This window comes from Meles meles, chromosome 14, assembly GCF_922984935.1.
Source record: "Meles meles chromosome 14, mMelMel3.1 paternal haplotype, whole genome shotgun sequence".
NCBI lineage: Eukaryota > Metazoa > Chordata > Mammalia > Carnivora > Mustelidae > Meles > Meles meles.
Window position 1 is genome coordinate 51,529,905 of NC_060079.1, and position 24,517 is coordinate 51,554,421.

Consider the following 24,517-nt stretch of genomic DNA (forward strand, 5'->3'; position numbering starts at 1 on the left):
CTCTTCACTTAAACATTGACCTGCTGAAACAGAGAGTCTGGGTGCCTGAGTGGCTCAGTTGGTTAAGCATCTGACTTTGGCTCAGGTCATGAAGAGGAGAAGGAGTCTGCAAAATTAATTTATTCATTTTACAGCTCTGAAAGTCAAATGCTTAAAATAGCCAATAACAGTTGGATAAGAATACCTCTGATAAATATAATGTTTTAAAGTGAAAATCAGGGCTGAGACTAAGGTGAGGCAAGCAAACACCTAGGGCACAAAATGTAGGAGAGGCCCATTCTCAGAGTCATGCACAATGCACGTGAGAGCTTGCCCCACACTAGGCAGGTCCCTGGGAAAACTGTCTAATATGAGTCACTGCTTTAATCAGCTAAATTTTTCTGAGTTTAAACCCACATGTGATCGAATGCACATTTTGAATTTTTCATTGTCTTTTTTGCACTGGACACCACTATCTCTAACTTTCTAAGCAGTGTCATCTAGTTCTGATAAGACTTTAGGTGGTCATGTAATAGGAAATGAGATCATCCACTCATTTACATAGTTATCAAGTATGTGTTAAATTAAAAAAAAAACAGATGAGGTAATTCTACGTTGACAGTTCTAGGACATTGGGGCATGGCCTTAAAGGATTTTATTTTCTATATTAGTGCTTAATTTTTCACTTTAAAAGTAACTAAGTTAAATATCACAGAATTAAATCTTATTGTCCCCACTCTTACAGATGAACTGAAGCTGATAAGAGTTAAGGAACTCAACTATGATTACATACTTACTGTCAAAACTAAAAGCAAAAGCTTTTTTTTCCCCTGAAACAAAAGTTTATGATCTTTTTCCTTAGTTCCATTTAGACAAGAATTTCATGATGAATTATTGCTTGCCATTAGTTCCAGGAAAGTTTTTGCCTCTGTAGATGAAGTTATATGCTTTCTTTTTGTCAGAAAGTGAAAACTATGTAATTTAATGTGTTTCCTTTTTGTCTTAGTTGCCAAAAAAACTCAGAACTGAATATCTTATCCAGGTGTTGTAATCTATTTTTTTCCTTTCATTTTTGATGCCTCCGAAGAACTTTTTCGGTTTCCTTTAAGCAGGTTGTGATCTTTTTTACCCTTAAGTGTTTTCACTTATACTAAGACCTCTTAGGTATAAAAATATAAAATAATAGAAATCTTAAATAATAAGGTAAAAAGGAGGTAAAGCCAAAGAGCAACTGATAGGATCTTGCTCTTGGAGAACAGTAGCAGAGCTTCAAGTTCAACATTCAGTTTTGAATATAAGGAATGTAATTCCTTAAAATGTCTTCTTTCTTGTTGAGTGTACCTCTCAAGAATCTTCTTAAGTGGCTATCATTTTTGATCCATTTTTATCCACTCATCTTTGCTTTTTTGAAGTAAGATTTGCTGATTTGGAAATTCTCTTTCTGCTTTTCTGTGTATATATTTCATCATGTGCCTTCAGAATATAAGTTTTCAAGAGTAGGAAAAGGATCTTTAATCAGCCAAATGTCTACTAGAATACTGTGCTTAATTTTAAGAAGCTGATGTAAAAGCCCTTTTGTGATTTCTTTTGAAGCTGTATTAAGGGTAGTTGTTAGAGCCCCGATTAGGAAGCTATTCCAGTATTTAAGTGAGTTATGATGGTGTCTTGAACCAGACTGGTGATGATGGTGTCCACCAAGAATAGACTAATTTGAAAGCTATTTAGAAAACAGAATCAGGGACGCCTGGGTGGCTCGGTCAGTTAAGCATCTGCCTTTGGCTCAGGTCATGATGCCAGGGTCCTAGGATCAAGCCCCACATCAGGCTCTTTGCTCAGTAGGGAGTCTGCTTCTCCCTCTGCCTCTTTGAGCTCTCTCTCTCTCTCTCTCTCTCTCTCACTCTCTCTCAAATAAATAAATCAAAAAAAAAGAAAGAAAGAAAGGAGAATCATGGGGCTTGGTGACGGGATCCAGGGAATACTGAAGAGAGGAGGTATGAGGATTGATGCCCAAGGTTTCCGCTTTCATCCTGGGTTTCTGGTGGTGCCACAAAGCACATGGGAGAAATAGAGTTGGAGAAGAAAAGCTCAAGAAAATACCTAAGTGGATATATCCAGTAAAGATAGTGCTTTATGTGGAAGGAATTAAATGAACTGGTAAGTGAACTAACTACATAGAATGAGAGCAGAAAAAGGCCTAGGCCAGAATCTTGACGAACACCAACATTTAAGGGATGGGCAGAGGAAAAAGTTTGCACAGATTAGAAGGCGCCATAACCAGAAAAATGGCAGGAACATCAGAATGAGAGTAGAATCTGGCTAGTGACAATGGTCTGTCAAGGGGCCAAATCAAACAAAGATGAAAAAGAAGTGTCAGCTGAACTTACGGAGATGGTACATCAGTTTCCATGGAGCCAAAAAGCAGACTGCAGTGAATTGATAAATGAACAGAAGCTGAAAAGTGGTCCTAGGAAAGATAGATAAACCTTAAGTTATTTAAATCAGAGACTATAGGATGATGGGAGGAAGGGCATGAGGTCAAGGGCTTTAACCTCTCACAGGGAGTATCCAATTTAAACGGTGACGGCAAATAGCCAGGTGGAGAGAGACATTGTAGGGACAAGGAAGAGAAAGATACCAATTGAGCAAAGTGTTGGGTTAGGAGGAGATCCAGAGTGCAAGTGATGGGATTTAATTTTAGACGGGAGGGCACCTTTTCCATTTTGAAGATAGAAATAAAGATTATGTAAAGATAAAAATGAGTTTTTAGGTTTGGTGATAAGAATTTAGGCAGTTCCCATCCAATGGCTGTGCTCTAATGACAGATTTGCTAGCATCAGAATTTTGAAGAAAATAGAATTTTGAAACAGCTTCACAGTGGGGCGCCTGGGTGGCTCAGTGGGTTAAAGCCTCTGCCTTTGGCTCAAGTCCTGGGGTCCTGGGATCGAGCCCTGCATCAGGCTCTCTGCTCAGCGGGGAGCCTACTTCCCTTCTTCTCTCTCTGCCTGCTTGTGATCTCTGTCTGTCAAATAAATAAATAAATAAAATCTTAAAAAAAAAAAAAAAGAAACAGCTTCACAGTAAATGAGTGGTATATATTATGGAAATATCAAATAACAGCCAAGTTGAAACACCATGTGTTTATAGTTGTACCATTTTGAACAATTTTTTTCCAGTAGCATTCAATGTGCTAGGTATAAACATGGAGAAGATGGACAATGGGATTGGTCCAGAATTACATTCTACCTTCTAATATATATGTGTATATATGTGTTCAGGTCACTTGTTAAATTGTAAGGTTGGAATTACCTTTATATTCTTTATGTCACCTCTAAAATACTGTGAGAAAAGCCAAAGACAAGAAGACTATCACAGCTATCCTATCACAGCTCTACTACTTGGTAGCTATGGATTCTTGTGACAATAATTTACCCCCTCTAAACCCCATTTCCTTGTGTGTAAAGGTAATGTCTACCCTGCAGGACTATATGAGAATTAAATACTATAGTAACATTCCTGGTGTGTAACAACACATAACTTAATGGATGTGGTTCCTTTTTCTCTTTTCCTTCTGTGTCAAGAGTCAATTCAAATGTTATGTATTCTTTGAAGTTCTCTCAAAGTTCGACAAAGAAAATTTCATCCCTTTTTTCTACTTCTTTCCAATAATTTTTAAAATATTTCTGTTAATGTTCACATCACTATATAATTATGCATATGACTTGGCCAGTAAAGTGCCTCATTTTTCCTATTAGCCATTAGCCCAGTATTTAGCACGTAATAAGTACTCAGTTAAATGATTGTTATGGTCCTTTACCATCTTCAAGTATAGCTGCACCTGAAACTGTCAAACAGAATAGTCAAATAGAAAACTTGAGGAACTAACCTTTAGTATAGCCTCATCCCCTTCCCTCAGATAGTAAAATACCCTCTGACAACTGATATCATCTTAACTAAAGACTCTCTTTATACCCAAGAACTGTTTCACTTTATCTAAAAGTAACCACTAGGAAGTCAAGTTTGTCTAAAACAAAGCTACTTCCAAAATCTTGGGCATGGTACCTGTACCCACAAGCAACCTCTATGGGTAGCGAGCCTCTCAAAAATAATACACATTTGTGAGAGATACCTATTTTTAAGAACTGAGATTCTTCTACCCTTTTACTTAGTGTTTCTACTGATAATATCTTTCAGGGTTTACAGGCATTTCAGTTAGTGTGTAACCAGAATTAACTAACCACTCTTTACTAAGGTTCCTAGACTATGCAAAGCCCCATTTTTGCGTGAATGTTGGGCTCCCATTAGCCCAGAATACTTGCCTTGTACTGCACTGTGTATCACAAACCTGCAGTTAGCCAAGTTTCCTAAAAGTGAAGTCACAGTATAATTATCATTCTTTTATGGTATGTTTATGTTCCCAGATCCTAACTCGTATGTTCTTTGTGATTTCTCGGAAAGTTTCAGGGACATTTCAGCACCTCAGTGCCCCTTAGGCAATCCACTTCATAAAGAGTTCAAACAAATTACATATTTCTATATGTGTGTCATTCCTTTTGTTTCATACTTAACTGTTTTGACATTTTCTTAAGGATACCTTTTACATGTTTTTCTTATATACCTATGTAGTTAAATTTTACATCAGCATGACTAAAAAAAATACTGAGGGCCTAAGTTAATTTTTCTTTAGATGAAGATGTAATTGTTTCTTAGATTTATACATTTCTCATCTTAGTATGCTCTTCCAGTTAAAATTTGTTTTGATTTAGTGAGTTTAAGTGAATTCTTTGAAAAGATTTATTTACTTGTTTGAGAGTCCCCGCTCGTGTGGGTTGGGGGGAGGGCAGGGGGTGGTGGCAAAGGGAGAGAAAAGACCAAGGAGACTCTGCACTGAGCATGAGCCCAACACAGGGCTCGATCTCATGACTCTGAGATCAGGGCCCTAAGATCACAACCCTAAAATCATGACCTGAACCAAAACCAAGATTTGGACGCTTAACTGACTGTGCCACCCAGGCACCCCTCAAGACAATTATTAGATGGGATTGAGAGGGAAACAAACCATTAAGAGACTCTTAATCTCATGCAACAACCTTGAGGGTTGCTGGGGGGATTGGAGGGGGTAGGGAGAGGGTGGTAGGGTTATGGACATTAGGGAGGGTATGTGCTATGGTGAGTGCTATGAAATGTGTAAGCCTGATAATTTACAGACCTGTACCCCTGGGGCAAATAATACATTATTACGTTAATAAAAATAATTTTTTAAAAAAAGTAATTCTCAAGTAAAAAAAGAAAAAAGAAAATTATTGTAATGAAAACCTAAAATGCACATACAAGGGAAGTCATATTTTCTCTATAAAGTTTTAGAATGCTTATTTTTGCCATATAAAGGTAAGTGAATTCAAGTCCAAGGAAGTTCAGGGAGTAAAATATTGCAAAAAATAACTCATTGCTAATGTCGAATTTACATATACTTTTAAAAGTATACCAGAACCAGGGGTGCTTGGGTGGCTCAGTGGGTTAAGCGTCTGCCTTCAGCTCAGGTCATGATCCCAGGGTCTTGTCATAGAGCCCCTTGTTGGGCTCCCTGCTCAGCGGGGAGTCGGCCTCTCCCTTTCCTTCTGCCTCTCCCCTACCACCCCAACTTGTGCTCTCTCTCATGACTCTCTCTCTCTCTCTCAAATAAATAAATACTTTTTAAGAAAACTTTTTTAATAAGAAAGTGTGCCAGAGGGGCACCTGGGTGGCTCAGTGGATTAAGCCGCTGCCTTCGGCTCAGGTCATGATCTCAGGGTCCTGGGATCGAGCCCCGCATCGGGCTCTCTGCTCCTCGGGGAGCCTGCTTCCTCCTCTCTCTCTGCCTGCCTCTCTGCCTACTTGTGATCTCTCTCTCTGTCAAATAAATAAATAAAATCTTTAAAAAAAAAAAAAAAAAGAAAGTGTGCCAGAACCAAGCCAATTATATATCAGTAATAATAATATCTTGAGTTTTTATAGCTTCTTTCTTCCATAATATTTAAAACATTTTCAGATCAATTATGTTATACTAACATACTTACAAATCAGTTATAGATTGCTTTCAACCAAGTATATCTAGGAACTAAGGAATCAAAGAAAAGAAAAGCTTTAAATTATTCCTCCATGCTTGTGCCATCTAAAATTTTTGGTTAATAATAAGAACGTTTAATATTTATATATGACTTTGGGATTTTTTTTTAATTTAATTTCTTTATTTTGACAGAGAGAGATCACAAGTAGGCAGAGAGGCAGGCAGAGAGAGACGGGAAGCAGGCTCCCCGCTGAGCAGAGAGCCCAATGTGGGGCCCAATCCCAGGATCCTGAGACCATGACCTGAGCCGAAGGCAGAAGCTTTAACCCACTGAGCCACCCAGGCGCCCCAACTTTGGAATTTTTTAATACTCATTTCTTTAGGGTGCCTGGTTGGCTCAGTGGGTTAAGCCTCTGCCTTCAGCTCAGGTCATGATCCCAGGGTCCTGGGATCGAGCCTCACATGGGGCTCTCTGCTCAGCAGGGAGCGTGCTTCCTCCTCTCTCTCTTTCTGCCTCTCTGCCTACTTGTGAATACTCATTTCTTTAAGCCTCACAGAAACCGGTGATGATCTTATACCCATTTCACAGAAGGAGCAGCTAAATCTCAATTGTCCATCTTGTGGAATGTTAACTCTCCTCGATTTTAAGTTGCATAAAAGACACATGAATTTCTTTTAGATTGTACTCTGTGGACCTCTATGTTTATGTATAGAACTTAGAACTTAGTACAACTAGGTTAAATTATTTTGATTTTCATAAGTGTTTTGGCTTTTTTCATCTTTTTCATCATCATCTTTAAAATTACAAATATCTTTGTGGTACCTGGCAAATAAAACTCTTATTTGAAGCAATAAAATATCTCATCATAATATTTTAAATGTACATATATGTCCTTTTAACTTTTTTTACATTGCTTAGGTATCTTATAGACCTATTATTATCTAATTTCTTGAATTTTTATTTTAGAATGAAATATGTATTTTTCCCACTATATTTTAGAAGTCTGGCATATTTTCTTTTAAATAATAAGTACATTTCTCTGACCTTTTTTTTTTTTTTACCAATAAGGAACAAGTAAAGACCTCTAGCTATCATATCTATCCCTGTGTTTTTATGTTTCTCTTGGAATCATAGAAGTTTATAACAAACCAAACATTTCTAGAACACGAGGAGACACACAAAACTGCAAAGCTATAAAATAAGTCTCTGGAAATGTGTGGTGGCCAGGAGAGATTGTTAGATATGAGGTAATTATATCATAATCCTGTCAGGTACTGTACTGGCAGTATTTTGATATAAACTAAAGTCACTGATTACGCATCAGGGAGCTACCACTGCAGGAAGGCTGGAAACACAACATGGCGAGAAAGTACAGACAGTGGAGTAAGCCGCACTCTGGAAACCAGTCCTCAAAGTAGAGCACAGTGTTTCGAGTCTGATGTCTATCATGGAAATAAGCTAGAATATGCATCAAAACCTATCAGGTTATACTGAGATAGTAAAGGCCAGAAACTAGACAGCAGCTAGATGAATACTGTTACAGTAGGAGAGCGGGGCACCAAGAGAGAATGCCTACGGGAAGGCAGAGCAGTCAGAAGTCCAAGATACAGTATCCAGCAATCAGACGATGTAAAGGGTGTGTACAAGCCAATCAGAACAGAATCAAAGGGCCCACACTTCTGTTTTGTCAACCATGGCAGTGATTTCAACTCAGGGGCCTACTTTATTGTGTTAATACTAGCTTCCTTCTGTACCTAGATCACTGTTGAGCATGACCTTAAGATTATATCCAAGTTCAGGAAAGAATGTACCAGGTGACTAGTTATGTCCCTTAGGCTATGACAGCACAGTTGTCTCTCTTTCATGTATATACTTGAGCTCTCGCTAAGCTTTCAGTCGTGGATAAGGTATGGTTCCAAAAATGTGAATGTCATCTTCCGTGCATTAGAATAAGGAGTAGCTAGGTCTTACTCTGCTCTGCTCTGGCCAAGGCTTCTCTGTTCTGTTCTAGGCTCCAAAACTTTCCAATACTAGACGGTAATCTGAGAAAAACAATCAGGATGGTAAAAGAATTCAAGAATTCTTCTCAGTCATAAAAGGGATGAAAGAACTGGGGATGTTTACAGAAGAAATGATTTAGAGAGATGTAAGAAATTCAAAGCAAGCATGGGAAGGAGGCAGTAATAGACTTGTTAATAGCCTTCTCCGAAGGCTAGAATTAAAGCCTAAGAGTAGAAATAGAAATTATAAGGAGACACGTTTTATTTTGTTTTGCTGTGTTTTTTTGTTGTTGTTGTTTTGTTTTGTATAGAGGCCTAGTTAAATATCTTGAAGATCCCTTCCAAACCTGAAATTGTGTGTATGTATCAGAAACTTTGATAGAAGATAGATGAACTATTTTATAAATAATGACAGCTTTGAACCCAGAAAGATCTACGTTTAAAAACTGGTTTCACTTATTAGTAACTAATGGACTTGGCTAAATTTCTTATAACCTTCAAAGCTTGTTTTTCATCTTCGAAATTGAAGTAATATTTACCTTTTGGTATTTAGAAAAAGATTAAATTACTATTTTTTTAAAGGTTTATTTGAGAGAGAGAGTGCAGGGGAGGAGAGGGGCAGAGAGAGAGAGAGAGAGCTTTAAACAGCCGACAGCAACATGAGGCTTAATCTCATGACCCTGAAACCAAGACTCAGGCACCCAACTAGCTGCACCACCCAGGCACCCTGGAAGAGGATTAAATTATCATATAAGATACATAGCACAAAGCTTAGCACATAGTAGATACTCAGTGAACGTTAGCTCTTTCCCTCACTCTTTCTCTCTCCAAACCTAAAAACTTTATATTCTCGCCTTGAGGCAAAGGGACAACCCCAGGGAAAGGTTAGCCTACAAATGGAAACAAGTATTTAGACGGGAAGACTGAGGGAGGGACTGGAAAATGGGAGTTGGCAGTTGTAGTTACTGAGGCTGTTCTCCAACAATTCTGCCATACATAGGGTGTAGTGGCATTGACATTCAAAGTATATTTTAACTTCCTCAAAAATCATGTATTAAAAATCTCTACTAAAGTGTTTGTAAGTGAAATGATCTGAAGGTCTGAAATCAGCTTTGAAATATTTCAGAAAAACTGGTAAAGAAACAGATAAAACATTGTTGGCAGAACAGTCTGGCAGTGCTGCAAACAACTAAACACAGAGGTACCATATGACCCAGCAATCCACTCCTAAGTATATACCCAGAAGAAATGAAACATGAGCACACACACACACAAAAACTTGTGCATGAATGTTTATGGAAGCATTATTCACAACAGCCAAGAAGTGGAAACAACCCAGATGTCCATCAGCTGATGAATGAATAAACAAAATATGGTATAACCATACAGTAGAATATTATTTGGCCATAAAAAGAAATGAGATGCTGATATATGTAATAACATGGATAAACCTTGAAAACATTATGCTAAGTTAAAGAAGTCAGTAACAAAAGACTACATACATTATGATTCCGTTCATATGAGATGTCTGGAACAGGGAAATCTGAGGAGGGAGAAAATAGATTAGTGGTTGCTTAGGGCTGGGAAGTCGAGAGGAAGGTGGGATCGAGGAGTCATTTCTAAAGGAATCCCGGTTTCTTTCTGAGGTAATAAAATTTTTAAAATGACTATGCTAATGTGCACATATCCATGAATATACTAAAAACCATTGAATTATACAGTTTAAATGGATGACTGTGTGGTTATGAATTATATCTCACTAAAGCTGTTTTAAAAAACAATATTGGCAAAATGTTCATCATTGTTCCTGTTGGGCTGTAGAACTGAGAACTTCATCTATTCTTTGTATATTGGAAAGTTTCCATAATAGAATGTTTTTTAAATAGCCCTTCCGATGAAGTTTAAATATCCAAAATATGTATGAACTTGGTTTAAAACAAGGTTGGTTTTTACCTCCTGTTTACTTCAAGTGGGAAAGATGCACAGAATTATCTGACTTGTTAGCCGTGATACGTTGTTATTTCTATGTAAAAACATTACATTTGACCTCCAGTGGAGCACATACTTTGCATTATACTTGTCAGAGCTATTTTCATCAAGAAATGCCATCTGTGTGTCCCCTTGCCAACATCTTTGCCGAGTTTACAACTTTCAGCAACTTACTGGCATCAGCTCTGCAGTACTGTTACGCAGCTGCTCAGCAGTTGAGCTGTTTTAATACACCACTGTGCTATGCAGAGAGTTTATATTAAATGGCCGAGCTATGTGATTTGGGAGTCAAGAGAGCAGCCTCTCTCTTTTATAGAGATTACTTATGCAGTAACAGTTGTCATCCTCATCCTCATCCTCCTCCTCATCCTTCTCATCATCATCACCTTCTCCTCATCATCAAGTTTCATAAGAACTTGGCCCTTATTTCTTCTATTCCGAATAGTAATTATTTTACAGCAATGTGGTTTTTATTGTTTCATTTTATTTCAGTTGTATCCTAAATCTCCATTGTATAGCCAGATGCAGTTCTAGAGCTGTTAATTTTAATGAATGGTTCATTCATTCTTGAAGTTACTGTAATTTTTTGATGTATTTGATATACTTGATTATGACATATATACTATTAGTTTTTTGAGAATCAGCATAAAAGTGTCAGAATTAATGACTAATATTATAAATCAGACTCTGTATATAAACAGTATGTAAAATTCTCAAACTAGTGGCTAAAGGGAAAGAGAATTGGGGCATGTCACTTTTACAGCATGTGAATTTTACAATGAATAAGTATTGCTTGTATAATTTTTTTAAATGGGAATTTTAAAAAGCATTTTGAGAAATTAACAGAGCATTTGCCAAGATTAGGCTAACACAGCCAGAATAAAGGGCTCCAGATTAGGGAACTCCGCATTCTGTCATTTTGGAGAAGAGAGCCTGCTTTTTGCTGGAGCCCTACAATGAAAGCCTACTAAACAGATTTGTTCGTCCACGTATCAGAGGGAGGACTCAGTTGTTTCGTTCACATGAATGAAATGAAAAACAGAAAGAAAACTTTTAATCTGGTTCTTTGTAATTTGGAACACACACCAAAGACTGTCAGAAACTGCAAGAAAATGAATAATTAGCACAAAAATCACAACAAAGAAACTGACCCTGTTCTGCAAAGAAAACAAAAACAAAATTCCATAACAGAAAAGAACTTACAAGGTATTATAATTCATTTTTTCAAGAAAATTTGAGAAAGTAGTATTTCCATAAAATGAGGAAGAGCAAGCAAAAAAAAATTGGTGATATTTTATTTTCAGAAATAGCTAAAATAAAAATCATGAAATTATTATAAGTAAGTAAAAATGTCAGGAGAAGGATATGAGGAAAAGTCAACAAACTCTCCTAAAATTTAGAAAGAGGTAAAAAGATGGAAACTAATGCAGAAAAGGTAAACAATGTAGATCGCAGAAAGAAAAAAAAGTACCTACAAATAATCAGCTTGGCATCATAGTTCTCGGAAATTTGACTTAGGAAACAACGAATAATACCATCAAAGTCCTGAAGGAAAGCACAATACTTTCTTCCACAATACCCTTTCAGAAATGATGGAACTTATCAAGATAAATAATAAAGAAATAAATAAAAAGAAATTCACAATAATAACTGTGCATCAGTCTTAAAGGCAGTCTACAAAATTGAACACAGCTAATAAATAACATGATTAAGAAGCTAATCTTAGGTAATATGGGAAAAGGCATATATTATTTCCATCAATGAGGGGGAAAAAAGGCAAATCTGTAAGGAGGAGGGAAATCTCTGTAAGAAAGTCAAAAGTACAAGTAGGAGCCCAAATAAATGGCACGATTTTGAGCAATAGATGCAATGTATGGAAAAGAATTCAATTGAACATGATACTGAAACATTCTCCTTCAAACATCAGAGGGTCCTTTCTTGTGCATCTAATCACACTCTCTGCTCTGCAGTGAACAGTATTTGTAAGTCATTAAATAAGAGTACAAATAACTCTACTGACCAATCAGAAAAGGATGGTTTAAGGACATGGAAAAGCAGAATCAAAAGCTAGGGAAATGGGACGTCTGGGTGGCGGTTAAGCCGCTGCCTTCAGTGCAGGTCCAATTCCAGGGTCCTGGGATCAAGTCCTGCATCAAGCTCCTTGTCCAGCAGGGAGCCTGCTTCTCTCTCTGCCTTTGCCTCTGCCTGCCACTCTGCCTGCTTGTGCTCTCTCTCTGACAAATAAAGAAATAAAATCTTAAAAAAAAAAAAAAAGAAAGAAAGAAAAGAAAAAAGCTAGGGAAATGAAATGCAAAAGTCAAGTCCAAACAATCAGAGCAGAATCTTAAATAGGAGATGGAGCCAGTAATCAGGAGCCAGACAAGAACATGGTAAGACGCAAACCAGATAGGAACAAACTAGAGGATTTCAAGGTGACTTCATCTGATCAAACGATTCTGTTTTGTAGTGACAAGTAAGTTTTCTAGCTCTTATATGTTAATGTTGGTTTATTTATTTTTGTCAGTCTGAGAATTGAAATCTCATAATTACATTTATTTGTAATAATAATAATACCCTTAAGGACATGACAATTTATGCCCAAAATGTAGGTGAAAGATCTATTAAAATATTGTCATGGTTAAAAAGACTCAGTATCATAAAAGTCAGTTCTTCTAAGTTTTTCTTTTAATTTAACCTAAGTCCACCCCTGTCTCTAAGAATAGAGTTAAAATGTATGCAAATCATTAAACATAACAGTGTGACATGGGTGCATGAACTGACAGACTGTTGGAATCGAGTTTAAAAGTCCAGGAATAAATCATCTACTTATGGAAGTTTAGTGTACGATAAAGATAAGCATCTGAAATAGGTGAGTACATAATGTTATCACAGAATAGTTATGGGGGAAAGATGTCGAATCCACACCCTTCACCATAAGCCAGGATAAACTTCAGACAGATCAGAGGGCTAAACATTTGCAAAAGAAAAGAAAAAGAAAGCATAAATGTAACTCGAGGAAAATGAAGAAGAAAACAGAGAAGGCTGTAAAATGAGAGATTGAGATATTCAGCCACATCAGAATCAGAAATTTCAGCAAAGCCACCAAAAAAAAAAAAAAAAATCATGAACATAGATAAAAGATAAACAGGTAGAAGGCAGCAGGGGAGACTACCACTCATTTTACAAAGGTAAAATCTCTAACACAAAGTGCTCCTTGAAATGTGTAAGAAAATGACCATCAGCCAGGAGAAAAATGGGACAAGAATATCAAATACCCTTAAATATATGAAAAGCTGCTCAACCTCACAATAGAAGAAATGCAAAATAAACATACTCACTTATCACACTGGCTAATATCCAAAAAGGTGACACAAGCATACATTTTATCAATTAGGAAACTGAAGCTCATTGAACCAGAGTAGATTGCCTAAGTTTACATAGTGAGTAACAGAGTCAGGAATAGATGTGTCTTTGACTTCTAACCTAATGCTAAAATATTTCCAGTACATGTGCTTAGCTTTCTGTGTGTTTTGTACATGATGGTATTGTGGATACTATCTGATGTTAAAGTGGAATTTTCTTTCCCTAGATGTACCATTGATAAAAAAGGAATGGATCATTTATGTAACCAAACATAATAAAACTGAAAAAAAATTTCCTATGTGTTCTTTTGGGATCCCTCGTAGCTGTATTTTTTTAGTAGGCATTTTATAGAACTGTGTTGTTTGTACAGTATTCTTTACCTGCATTTCAGAAACCATGCTAACATTGTCTAGTGCAGCCAGAAGAATGAAAGCAGACTGTGACCACACCCTAAATTGAGGTGATCCTAGTCTGGATGAAGCAAAGACTTGTGAATTTCTCTTCTGTCTCCTCACCAGCATCAGGAATGAGCTGTTTCCTGTAACTCCTCCTCTACCAGCAGAAGGAAGGCAAAGAGAAAATGCAATGACTGCCTCCTCCCGGGCACTCAGGAGCCAAAGCCCTCTGCCTAATGTCCCTGCACCTCCTTCCTGTTCTCCCTCCTCATCCTCATTGCCACACCTGTCCCCTTCCCCAGCAGATATGATGCCCTTGACCTTACTAATCTGTAAATGAGTAGTACGTTGTGTTAAAGGTCATTTTTTTCCTATTATTTTACCTTCATGCCAAGATACAAAACTTATGGCAAGTAAACATAGGTTCTTGAAGATAGAAAGTTTTCTGTCAATAGCCTGAGAGACCATCAGCTCTCCTTCCCCTTCGACTTACAGCAGTAAGTAGAACAGGAGCTGAAATCTGCCGTAATACCAGACATGTTTGACATCAAGTCGGTGATTACGTACTTCACTATGGAGACCATATAAATGAAATAACACAATCTTGAAAGCCAAAAGATCCCTCAAAAGGCTGAGATGCTATTCTGCCAGATTGGCCGTGTCTGAAGGGGTGCACACTCACCTGCAGTGGCCCAGCCAACCCCAGGACTTCAGAAGGGAGAAGAGGGATTCTGGCACCATTTCTCCTAGCTCCTCTATTGGCTCTAAGATTTATTAAGGCTTGGTGGCTTGAACTCAGCAGCTCTGTTTTAAAATACCCACTCAAGCTAGATGGTTCTAAATAGAACTAATGACAGCCGGGGGGGTGGGGGGGGGGCGGGGGGTGTGCAGGGAAGGAGGCCTGTAGGAACTTGCTCTGACCCAGAGCTGATGTCTATAAACAGATTAGTAGAAGGGAGCAGAACATCTCTCTGTCACCATAGCTTTGGTGTCTTGGCATGAAAATGAAATAAAATAATGGGAAAAAATGACTTCCAACATAGCCTACCACTGTTCTACAAATAAGGTAAAGGAGATAGTTCAGTCTGTCCTCTCTTCGTATGCTTGTATTTGATTGAATGAATGAATTTAGCAATTAATCACAAATATCCACTAATTAGTGTTAGATGCTAAAGGTTTGACTGTGGGGAGAAATAAAAGACAAAACAGACTTAGAAGAGTAAATGCCTGAAAATTGTGATCAGAGCTCTTTAACAAGTTCAGCATAATTAATTCTTAGTTCAAACAGCAACTGCTAAAGCCAAGTCCAGTTTTCATTTGTAAAAGAATAGGGAATGACATGATTAAAGAAATCCTGAAATTGTATTAAACTTAAGGTTTGAGCTGGCGATTAGTAGGCTAGAAGAAATGTTTTGGACTCTTCTTCCGTACCATCTTCTTATAAGACTTCAAAAGGAAATAAGATCATTGAAGAAGTAGAAGAGAGAAAATTAAGTGCCTAAATCATCTGCTCAACAAACCCGTGTAGAAAAGCTGGGTGGCAAGTAGCTGTGCCAGTGGTTCTCAGGTTTGTCTGTTAGAATCACTTGGAGAGCTTTAGAAAATGCCAAAGCCAAGGCCACCTCCCGGTCCAATTACTCACAATCTCTGCGGGTGAGACACAGATGTCAGCAGTTTTTGAAATGCCACAGGTGATCCCAATATGCAGAAAAATCAGGGACCCACTAGAGCGTGAAACGACATATTTATCACTTACCATCCTAAAAATACTAATGATATGAATCGATAATTATGTGCATCACTGTACATTGACATGTTGTTAGTTTCACAGCTTTCCTCATTCATATAGTGATTGCTTCAAATGTTTCTTCTACTTCAAGAATAAAAATAAATGTTTTTTAACATCCATCATTTTTAGTCTGCTTGCTAAAATCATACTTGCCATTATCTTCTGTTTTCGTCTATCAACAGGAATTGGCAGTAATGAAACAGATTGTCACCAACATGCGTAGTAAGCATTCTGAGGACCAGTTACTTCTAACTAAAACAGATGCAAAAAATATGACAGAGAATCATAAATCAAAGACTTTAAATGTGCCTAGAGGACACGAAGACAATATATTTATACCCAAACCAACACTTTTTGTAAGTACAATCAAAATTAACTTAGAATTTTAATATCTCTGATTTTCATAAATATATTTTACTTAGGTTTCTTACCTCTTATTCATATTGGTTTTAAACTAATTTTCAGTTTTATTTAAAGGCCTTGAGGGATCTATATTAATCCCTTTCCTGAATGTATGTATTACCTACCTTACAACTGATAGTTGGTTTTTAGTTAACATAATGGACTTGCCCAGAAATGAGCCTTAATCTAGCATTTACCTCCTCTAATCTTCAGGACTTGTAGGGGAATCAGAGGGACATTTTGTATAATTTTTCAACTTATCTAAGAATAAAAAGACATGCAAAATATCTCCTTCCCCCTCTTATTTGTAATTAGTATGCTTTGTTCTAAGAGGTTCTTCATAAGCACAGAACCAATCATATTAGCATAAAATTAATGTTATTAGCATACAATTAATATTTAATATAATATTAAAATTATATTAGCATAAACAAATACATTTTTAGACATGTACATATACAGGAATCACTCAAAAAACAAATCAGAAAAATTTAGATTAAAAAAGAAAATATTGAAAATGATGTTTTAACATCATTTTTAACATCATTTTTATGAATAAAAATAAAAAGGCAACAGAATGAAAATAGTAGCATTATTAAATATTATACTTTAACATGGTTTCCCAATCCTTGCATTAATTTCCCAGAAGAAACATGATTTTTACAATCTGAACAGACTCAAAACCAGACAGACTTTCTTTATGATACTCTGATTTGGTGAGAGTCCCCAGAATTTTAGGGGTTTTTTTTGTTTGTTTTGGGGTTTTTTAAATTTTTTTTTAATTTTTATTTTTTTTAAAGATTTTATTTATTTATTTGACAGAGAGAGATCACAAGTAGGCAGAGAGGCAGGCAGAGAGAGTGAGAGGGAAGCAGGCTCCCTGCCGAGCAGAGAGCCTGATGCCGGACTCGATCCCAGGACCCCGAGATCATGACCCGAGCCGAAGGCAGCGGCTTAAACCACTGAGCCTCCCAGGCGCCCTTGGGGTTTTTCTTAAAAGATTTTATTTATTTATTTGACAGAGAGAGATCACAAGTAGGCAGAGAGAGAGAGGGAGAAGTAGCTCCCTGCTGAGCAGAGAGCCAGATGCCGGAACTTGATCCCAGGACTCCGGGATCATGACCCGAGCCGAAGGCATAGGCTTAACCCACTGAGCCACCCAGGCACCCCAAATTTTAGTTTTTTAAAACTTCCAAGATAATTAAAAAAAAAAAAAACTTCCAAGATGATTATAATAATCGGTCAAGTATGGGAGCGTCTGATCTAAGCTACTTCATTATACATTCGGATAATGCCACTGGAGATCAACGTGATATGAGAGATTGCTTGGTGCCTACATGGTTCAACACCCTTTTTTTTTTAAATGACAGTGAGTTACAATTTAGATGGAATAAGGGATAATTACTGTAAGGATCCATGTGGTGGTAATGGAGACTGAGCTGACAGGAGAGAGAAAACAGGAAGCCTAGATTGACCAGCCAGGAAACAAGACAGCTATACGGATTTCCGGGTTTCCGCAGCTGTGTCCTGGGATCTTTTCCTCTGGTGGTACACCAGCTTCTCTTTGTTTCTCTCCCAGTTTCTGCTTACTCACAGTTTCCACTTCCTCATTAATTTGCTCTTGGCCCCTTGTCTTGAGACATGCTTCCTTCCCACATTGACTCTCTTTTAACCTAGCTCTCTGTGTATTTTCCAAAAACAGCAATCCAATTGGTGCAGCCTATTTTTGTTGGGTGATATGCCTTTGTAGCAAGAGTTGTTAAGGTCATTAGCCAGGCTACTGAATGGCTGCTCTTATTAGTGAACAGGAATCACATGGTACCAAATAAGCTGCCGAGAGCTATTTATTCCAAAGGACCACAGCTCAGAAACTGGGCTAAGATGATGGCAGACAATATGATATGTCTGTTACATTATAATCTATCAGAAGAGAGCAGACTGAATACATAGATGTTGATGGGATAAGTACCGTCAGATGAAAACCACAAGATACAGCCAAATACTTAAAGCCTGTACACCCTCTGATCTGCTTTTCTGACCCTTCTCTGTTCCAAGCAGTGAACTGTTCCTTCTGATTCTAACCTCCTGCATTTCTAACTTTGGCTGGTAACCTGATTCTGATATCCTGACTGCAACCAGTATATAGTTAACAGTAAAATTTCTGTAGTACCTCAAAATAAGTCTTTGCAGTGAGAGTAAATTTAAGAAGATTCAAAATATAAAGTATTAATTGGGTGGTTTTTATATCCTTTTTACCCATATGTGTTTCCTGGGGTTTTTTCTATAATAAACTTAATTTCTTTTATAATAAGGGAAATTTTTTCAAAAGAGGAATGAGCTCAGGAGCGCCTGGCAGGTTCAGCCAGTAGAGCATACAACTCTTAATCTCAGGGCCGTGAGTTCAAGTCCCATGTTGGGTGTGCAGCCTACTTTAAAAAAAAAAAAAAAGGGCATGAACTCAGCCATACACTAATGAAAACTGAGAGCTAATACTGGAAACCAGTCAAATCAAGACTATGTGCTAATGCAAAATTGTTAATATGAGTTGACTGGGTAACCTGGAGGGAGTCACGTAAACACTCTGAGCTGGTTCTAATCTGTAAAACGAGGGGGGAGATCATAGGAATGAGGTCTAGATATTTTTTATACTAACATGCTATTACTCTTTTCAAGCATTATAATTTTTACAGTTACTATTTTGAATATTTTCAATTTTCCATAGCAACATTTTTCTTAACATCTCGTCTGATCGTGTTAACAAGGAATTTATAATGCAAATATGTGAAAATAAGATCTAATTATTTCATAATCTTACAGTTTTATAACTAAAATGGAAACATTTCTAATTTGCTTCCAGATCCTTTGGCTGAAATTATTTGCTATTGGTATTTTTCCCTGATAACAAATTTATGCTGAATAGCTGCATGGATGTGTGTTCATATATGCATTGAAAGGATGAGGAAACAAAACTACTGTCAATGGGGCAGTAGGGTAGAAGGAGAGCTGTGATGTAGAAGAGAATGAAGAATAAGAGCTTGAGACATTTGTCTTTATGTGCTTTTATATTCAAAAGAAACTTTTATAGGGCCCACATGATATTTATACATGAAGAGTATGTGCATTTGATAGACACCTTTCTCAAGTTCTGGCCATTGAAATTACAGATAGGGCAGAGTTATTTTTCAGGCATTGAACATACCAGCAAAGTCTAGATTGAGCCATGGAATGTAAGTGCTGTAAGGATAGGAGCTGTGTTTCCATTGCCTTGCACAGCTCCTGAACAAAGTTGATACTCAATAAATATTTGCTAATTGAGGGCTTTAAAAAAAGGGTTATTATGTGCCTTCCTGATTTACTTACCTCGTTAGCTGTTAAAACTTTATTGAGTGGGGAACTTGAGTATTGCACTAAAAGGACAGGGAGAGTGAAAGCAGCAACTCCCCCAGACTGTGGTTAGTACCCAAGGCTGTGGTTAGTGCTACTTCTACAACAGGCCAGCACCATCTGGTCCCTTTCATTCATAAACACCCAGTACGTTCCAGCTCATCATCTACTTTCTCTCTCAAGGTGGCTTTTAGTTGTCCTAGCCCTTTTCTCTCGCCTTAAGTCGCTCCTTTCTAGAAAAAAAAACTGGAACTGTTCTCATCCTCTTTGGATCAACTTTCCTTTTTCTTTCCAGAGCACCCTGGGACTAACTACCATCCTTTTGCAAACCAGCATTTTTACTCAAGATTCATATCATTGTCACCATTCTCTCAATAAAAATGCAGATGTTAGCAGTCCTGCTCTCAGTCTTTTCTCCAAGCAGATTGTAAGCATTGAAACAATAAAGAAGCTCAAACTCCAGAAGGGCAGGGAACATCGTAAGAATAGTGGCACCAGTACATTGTAAATGGAGTTTCCAAATTAGAGTTTATGGTAGGGTTCAGGCCTTAACTTAGATTGGTTATCTCAATGGCTGTCATCTATTGGACAGGTATATTATATTTACGTAATTTTTACATAAATGGCTTTATGATGACATGACTCTCTCTGTAGAAGTGATTTAGAACGCTACATGTGGTCATCTGGAAGACCAAAAATGTTCAAATAAGTACAATTTGGTTCAACAAGTTTGTCCTGACTACATGCAGGCACCCTTGCTAAACGTTATAGAATATTTGATCATTTTGATATAGACAAAATAGGGTGGACTACTTTAAAGTAAAAATAAAGAAAACGCTAAAAAGTACCGTGGAAATTTAAAGAAAGAATACATACTGTGATGTTGATGGGCTCCTGGAGTATTTGAGGCTCAGGTCTTGAAGAAGATTTTAACAGGTGACAATGAGGGTTAGAAAGCGAGAAATTCCAAAGGCAGAAAGAATACAATATTCACAAATTATTTTCTAATTTGTGCTTCTTTCCATTATTCAATAATAGGATGTCTCATATATATTGTTTATATCAAGACTTTATTCCTTTCTTTGTAAGCATGGAAGGAGGACAGTGAAGGTCGAATGATCTGGGACAATCTCTCATTCAAATTGGTAGGAGAGCCAGGGCAGCTGTCTTGGACTCACTTAGGTTGGGCTCTGCCTGTGAAGACTCTTTAAATACTTATTTCTGTGATTCCCAGCTTCTGTCTTTTTTGGAAAACAAGGTTATTGTATCTACTAGACAGCGTCTTTAGAAAAGCGGCTCTTTTCTGGTGGTTGAACACAAATAGATTCTTAATTTCTAGCTCTTTTTCTAGATTCCAGAAATAATCCACCAGGTTTATGATATATGCATTATCATCATTCTTTCTCCTTTTAACATACTTTCTCAACGTGTTAGAATCCCTAAGTAATATATTAATGTTTGAGTTGACGGCCTCTCCAGGACACAAAGGTACCTATCTTATCAGTTCTTTATCTCCAGAATCACAATGTAACATGGTAGATTAGTCCGGCTTGGTTTCCAGTTAATCCTGTCATTGGTTTCTACCACAGCCCTCTGGGCGCTTCCCTAAATCTGGAGTACAGTTTACTTGAGGGTTTGTTAACACTCAACTGATAATCTAGTTTTTCACTACTTTGTACTGTTTCTTTATAAAATCACAAATAAGGTTAACCTAAACCAGCACATAAGAATTAAAGCTATATGCCATATATACATATAAAAAGGGTTTCATATAATAGAACCTGTAAGAGATCAAATATCTCAAAAGTCAATTTATACAGTGGAAAAGCAGCTAAGCCCTGGAAAGAGGCACAATTGATTGGGGCAAATCCGCTTCATTAACACATCTGATAGAGAATGTGTTTGTGAGGAGGGGAGGAGGGGAGGTCTGCCATGGACCAAACACAGATAAAAGGAGTCAGGAAGAATTGTCTGCCACTGAAATTCTTGTCCTGTTCTTTTTGGGTCTTAAGATTCCTTTTTAATATCGGAAGTTTTATTTCTCTTCTTCCCCATGTACACAGAGCAGGAATATTTTTTGTTATCAGTCGATTGAGAAAACACAGATGTACAGATTCTCTACCCTTAGCTTTAAGCTTGAAGGTCTGTAAATTGGTCTGTAGAAGCTGCTTTCAGATATTTTGGTCCAGGAGCCACAGTTAAAAAAACCAGTTCACACTATGACCTCTTGACGATCACACAGTTTCTCAAAACAGAATTCACCCCAGACCTAGGGCAGGTACTCTGATGTTTTCTATTCTGTTCTAGTCTGTTGACTTTTTTTCTCTCAATTCTGGTCTTTACCCATTAAATTGATTTTTCTTACCCATGGGTGGGGACCTACAGTTTCTTTCTTCTTCCATTTTTATTGCAATTTAATTGAAGAGACCTACAGTTTCAAAAACACTGGCATATATGTGCTTCTGAGACCGATTGTGTGAACCTTAGACTTTTAGCTGGCTCACCTTTTTCGGTCACCCGAAACCACTCCATCTGTTTATATGAGAACCATGCAATTTTTCAGTTTTACTGTGACTTCTTGTGGTCTGTGACTATTTAAAAAAGGAAAGAAAGAAAAGAAAGCGTGCTGGTAAAACTAGCAGGCATTCCTAGACAAATGACAATTATATGTCTTATTACCAATTAATAACATTCTGATCTGTACTTTGGTTTCTTTTGGATTTAGTTAGCCTCTGCCGCTTTTTTTTTTTTTTTTTTAATATTTATTCATCCATTAGAAAGAGAGAGCATGCTCCCACAGGCACATGCGCATATTACAAGCACCGGGTAAAGGTAGAGGGAGAAGCAGACTCTGCACTGAGTAGGGAGCCTGATATGGGACTTGATCCTAGGACCTTAGGATTATGACCTGAGCTGAAGGCAAGATTCTTAACCAACTGAGCCACCCATGTGCCCCATCTTCCCCCCCCCCGCCCAAGTAGGCTCCATGCCCAGTATGGGGCTTGAACTCACAACCCTAAGATCAAGAGTTGCATGCTCTATTGACTGAGCCAGCCAGGGGCTTCTCTTTTACCTTTAATACAAAGGACTTTGAACTTTCCTTTTTAAGAAGAAAATACTGAGGTGTTTTTTTGTTGTTGTTTGTTTTTTTTTTTAAAGATTTTATTTATTTATTTGACAGAGATCACACGTAGGGAGAGAGGCAGGCACAGAGAGAGAGAGGAGGAAGCAGGCTCCCTGCCAAGCAGAGAGCCCAATGAGGGGCTCGATCCCAGGACCCCGGGACCATGACCTGAGCCGAAGGCAGAGGCTTTAACCCACTGAGCCACCCAGGCGCCCCAATACTGAGGTGTTTTAATGCAGATTTACGTATTAGAAAGACAAGCTTGGAAGAATTGTGGATGATTAATTGAAGAGAGAGTAGGATCAGAATTAGGAAGGTCTTGCAGGAATCAAGCCAGAGAAGATGAAGGCCCAGTGAGGTCAAGATAGGAACAGAATGAGTTACCAACAGATTTCCATAAAAGCTAAGTTTCAGACTGCTTAGAATGAGTGTAGTAAGTAAAAAGAAGAAATCTAGGATGGAGAAGAATCAGATATTTCTGGTTTAGATGACAGAATAAAGAATGATACTATTCACCCAGAGACTATGGAGGATTGGGAGAGTTCCTTCAACATACTGAATTTCAGCCACCCATGGAGACCATCCTGTGAAATTATCTGTAGCTCAAGTTAGAGCCGTAGTGAAAGATGGGAGTGAAGGAGAGGCTACCAGCTTGGTCAGTGGTGATGGAAGCTGGCCAAAGCATGAATAAGGTCAAGAGGAGCTGATCATTGCTGTCACATCCACCAGTTTATACATCAACTATTTACTATAAAAAATATAAAAAAGATAAAATTACTTTTTATCTTTAAATATCATACGTATCTATATGCCTACACTTACGTATATATATTTAGAAATATGGTCCTTCATAGTTTGAACTAGATCTAAGTGGGAAAGAAGTAAACTGCTTGTTTAATTTATTGTAACATATTGTATGAAATAGGATGTTTTGATCTGAATCAGTGCCTTATGTAAGGAGTTCTGAGTGCTTTCTTCCGTCCACCTCCCCTGCTTTTTTGTTGCTACTCTGTATAGCAAGGCTCTTTTTAGATTGAAACGACTGAGCAGTAAAGCCAAGAAGGACTCCAGCAAATACTTAGCAATTCAGAAGCTCAAAGTCCAGTGATTTGGATCTAGTAATTCTTCAGTAAATATCCATTGCGTGAATAAATATCCATATATAGACAGATAAGACAAATAAAAAGATCCATGTCCTCGATTTTTTTTTTAAGTCTCTTTGAAAATAAAGTCAGTTCAAAAATGCTTACCTTTATGCAATATGTTAAATACAGGCTTTGAGCCAGAAAACAAAGATGTATATTTTTTCTACAGACATACCAGGTGGGAGATTATTTCTAACAAAAGACAGAACCTTTGCCATAAGTATCTTTCTGAATTAAGAAAAGCAATTATTTACTGTAATTTTCATACAAAGCCCCAATACTTAGTACTCTAAACTGCCTCTCTTATTTTCCTTATAAGCATTTTACTTAATTTTTGTGTTGTGTTTTGTTTTGTTTTGTTTTGTTTTTTAACAGACCAAAAAAGAAGCACCAGAGTGGTCTAAGAAAGAAAAGATGAAGACCTAGTGTTTTGGATGGATTTGCTCAGTTGTAATTACTCCTGAAGTTCTTTCTCTGATGAACAAAAAGTTTGTCATAATCATGTACTTGGCATTTTTTTAAATGACTAAAGTTTATTTTAACTGAATGTTAACAGATTTTAGCATGATAATCAAAATGTATGAAGAGCAAACAATAGTATGCTTTGTATTTGGTTTTATCTGTTTTGTTACAAAATAAATATATACTCTTCTGATTTAAATTTTAGAGTTTTCATAATTCTCAATGCATTTTTAAAGTACATGGCTTATAAATATTTGGCTAAATATTGTCATATTGGTGAGTATATTTTCTAGCTATATAAATACTACATTTAAATGTCATAACCAGATACCAAGACACTGTACATTTTTTAAAACCTAGAATCATTTGTGAAATCTACCAGAAGATACTGCAGATGCCCAGTAACAGTGGTCAGATATCATATACATAGGTGGATATGAA

The 24,517-nt window shown here is 37.2% G+C and overlaps 1 protein-coding gene across 2 annotated transcripts in view; it reads left to right on the plus strand.

Moving 5' to 3' along the window:
- The window catches only part of PIBF1 (progesterone immunomodulatory binding factor 1), a 202,674-nt gene extending 178,431 nt beyond the window's left edge, over positions 1-24,243 (plus strand). The window contains exons 17-18 of one of the 2 annotated variants that reach the window (XM_046028181.1): positions 15,742-15,915; positions 23,990-24,243. In XM_046028181.1, the coding sequence (XP_045884137.1) occupies positions 15,742-15,915; positions 23,990-24,040 (225 nt within the window). In that variant the 3' untranslated portion in view covers positions 24,041-24,243. The remainder of the gene's footprint in view (positions 1-15,741; positions 15,916-23,989) is intronic. The other variant, XM_046028182.1, reaches the window with a different exon arrangement.
- Positions 24,244-24,517: the final 274 nt, after the last annotated feature.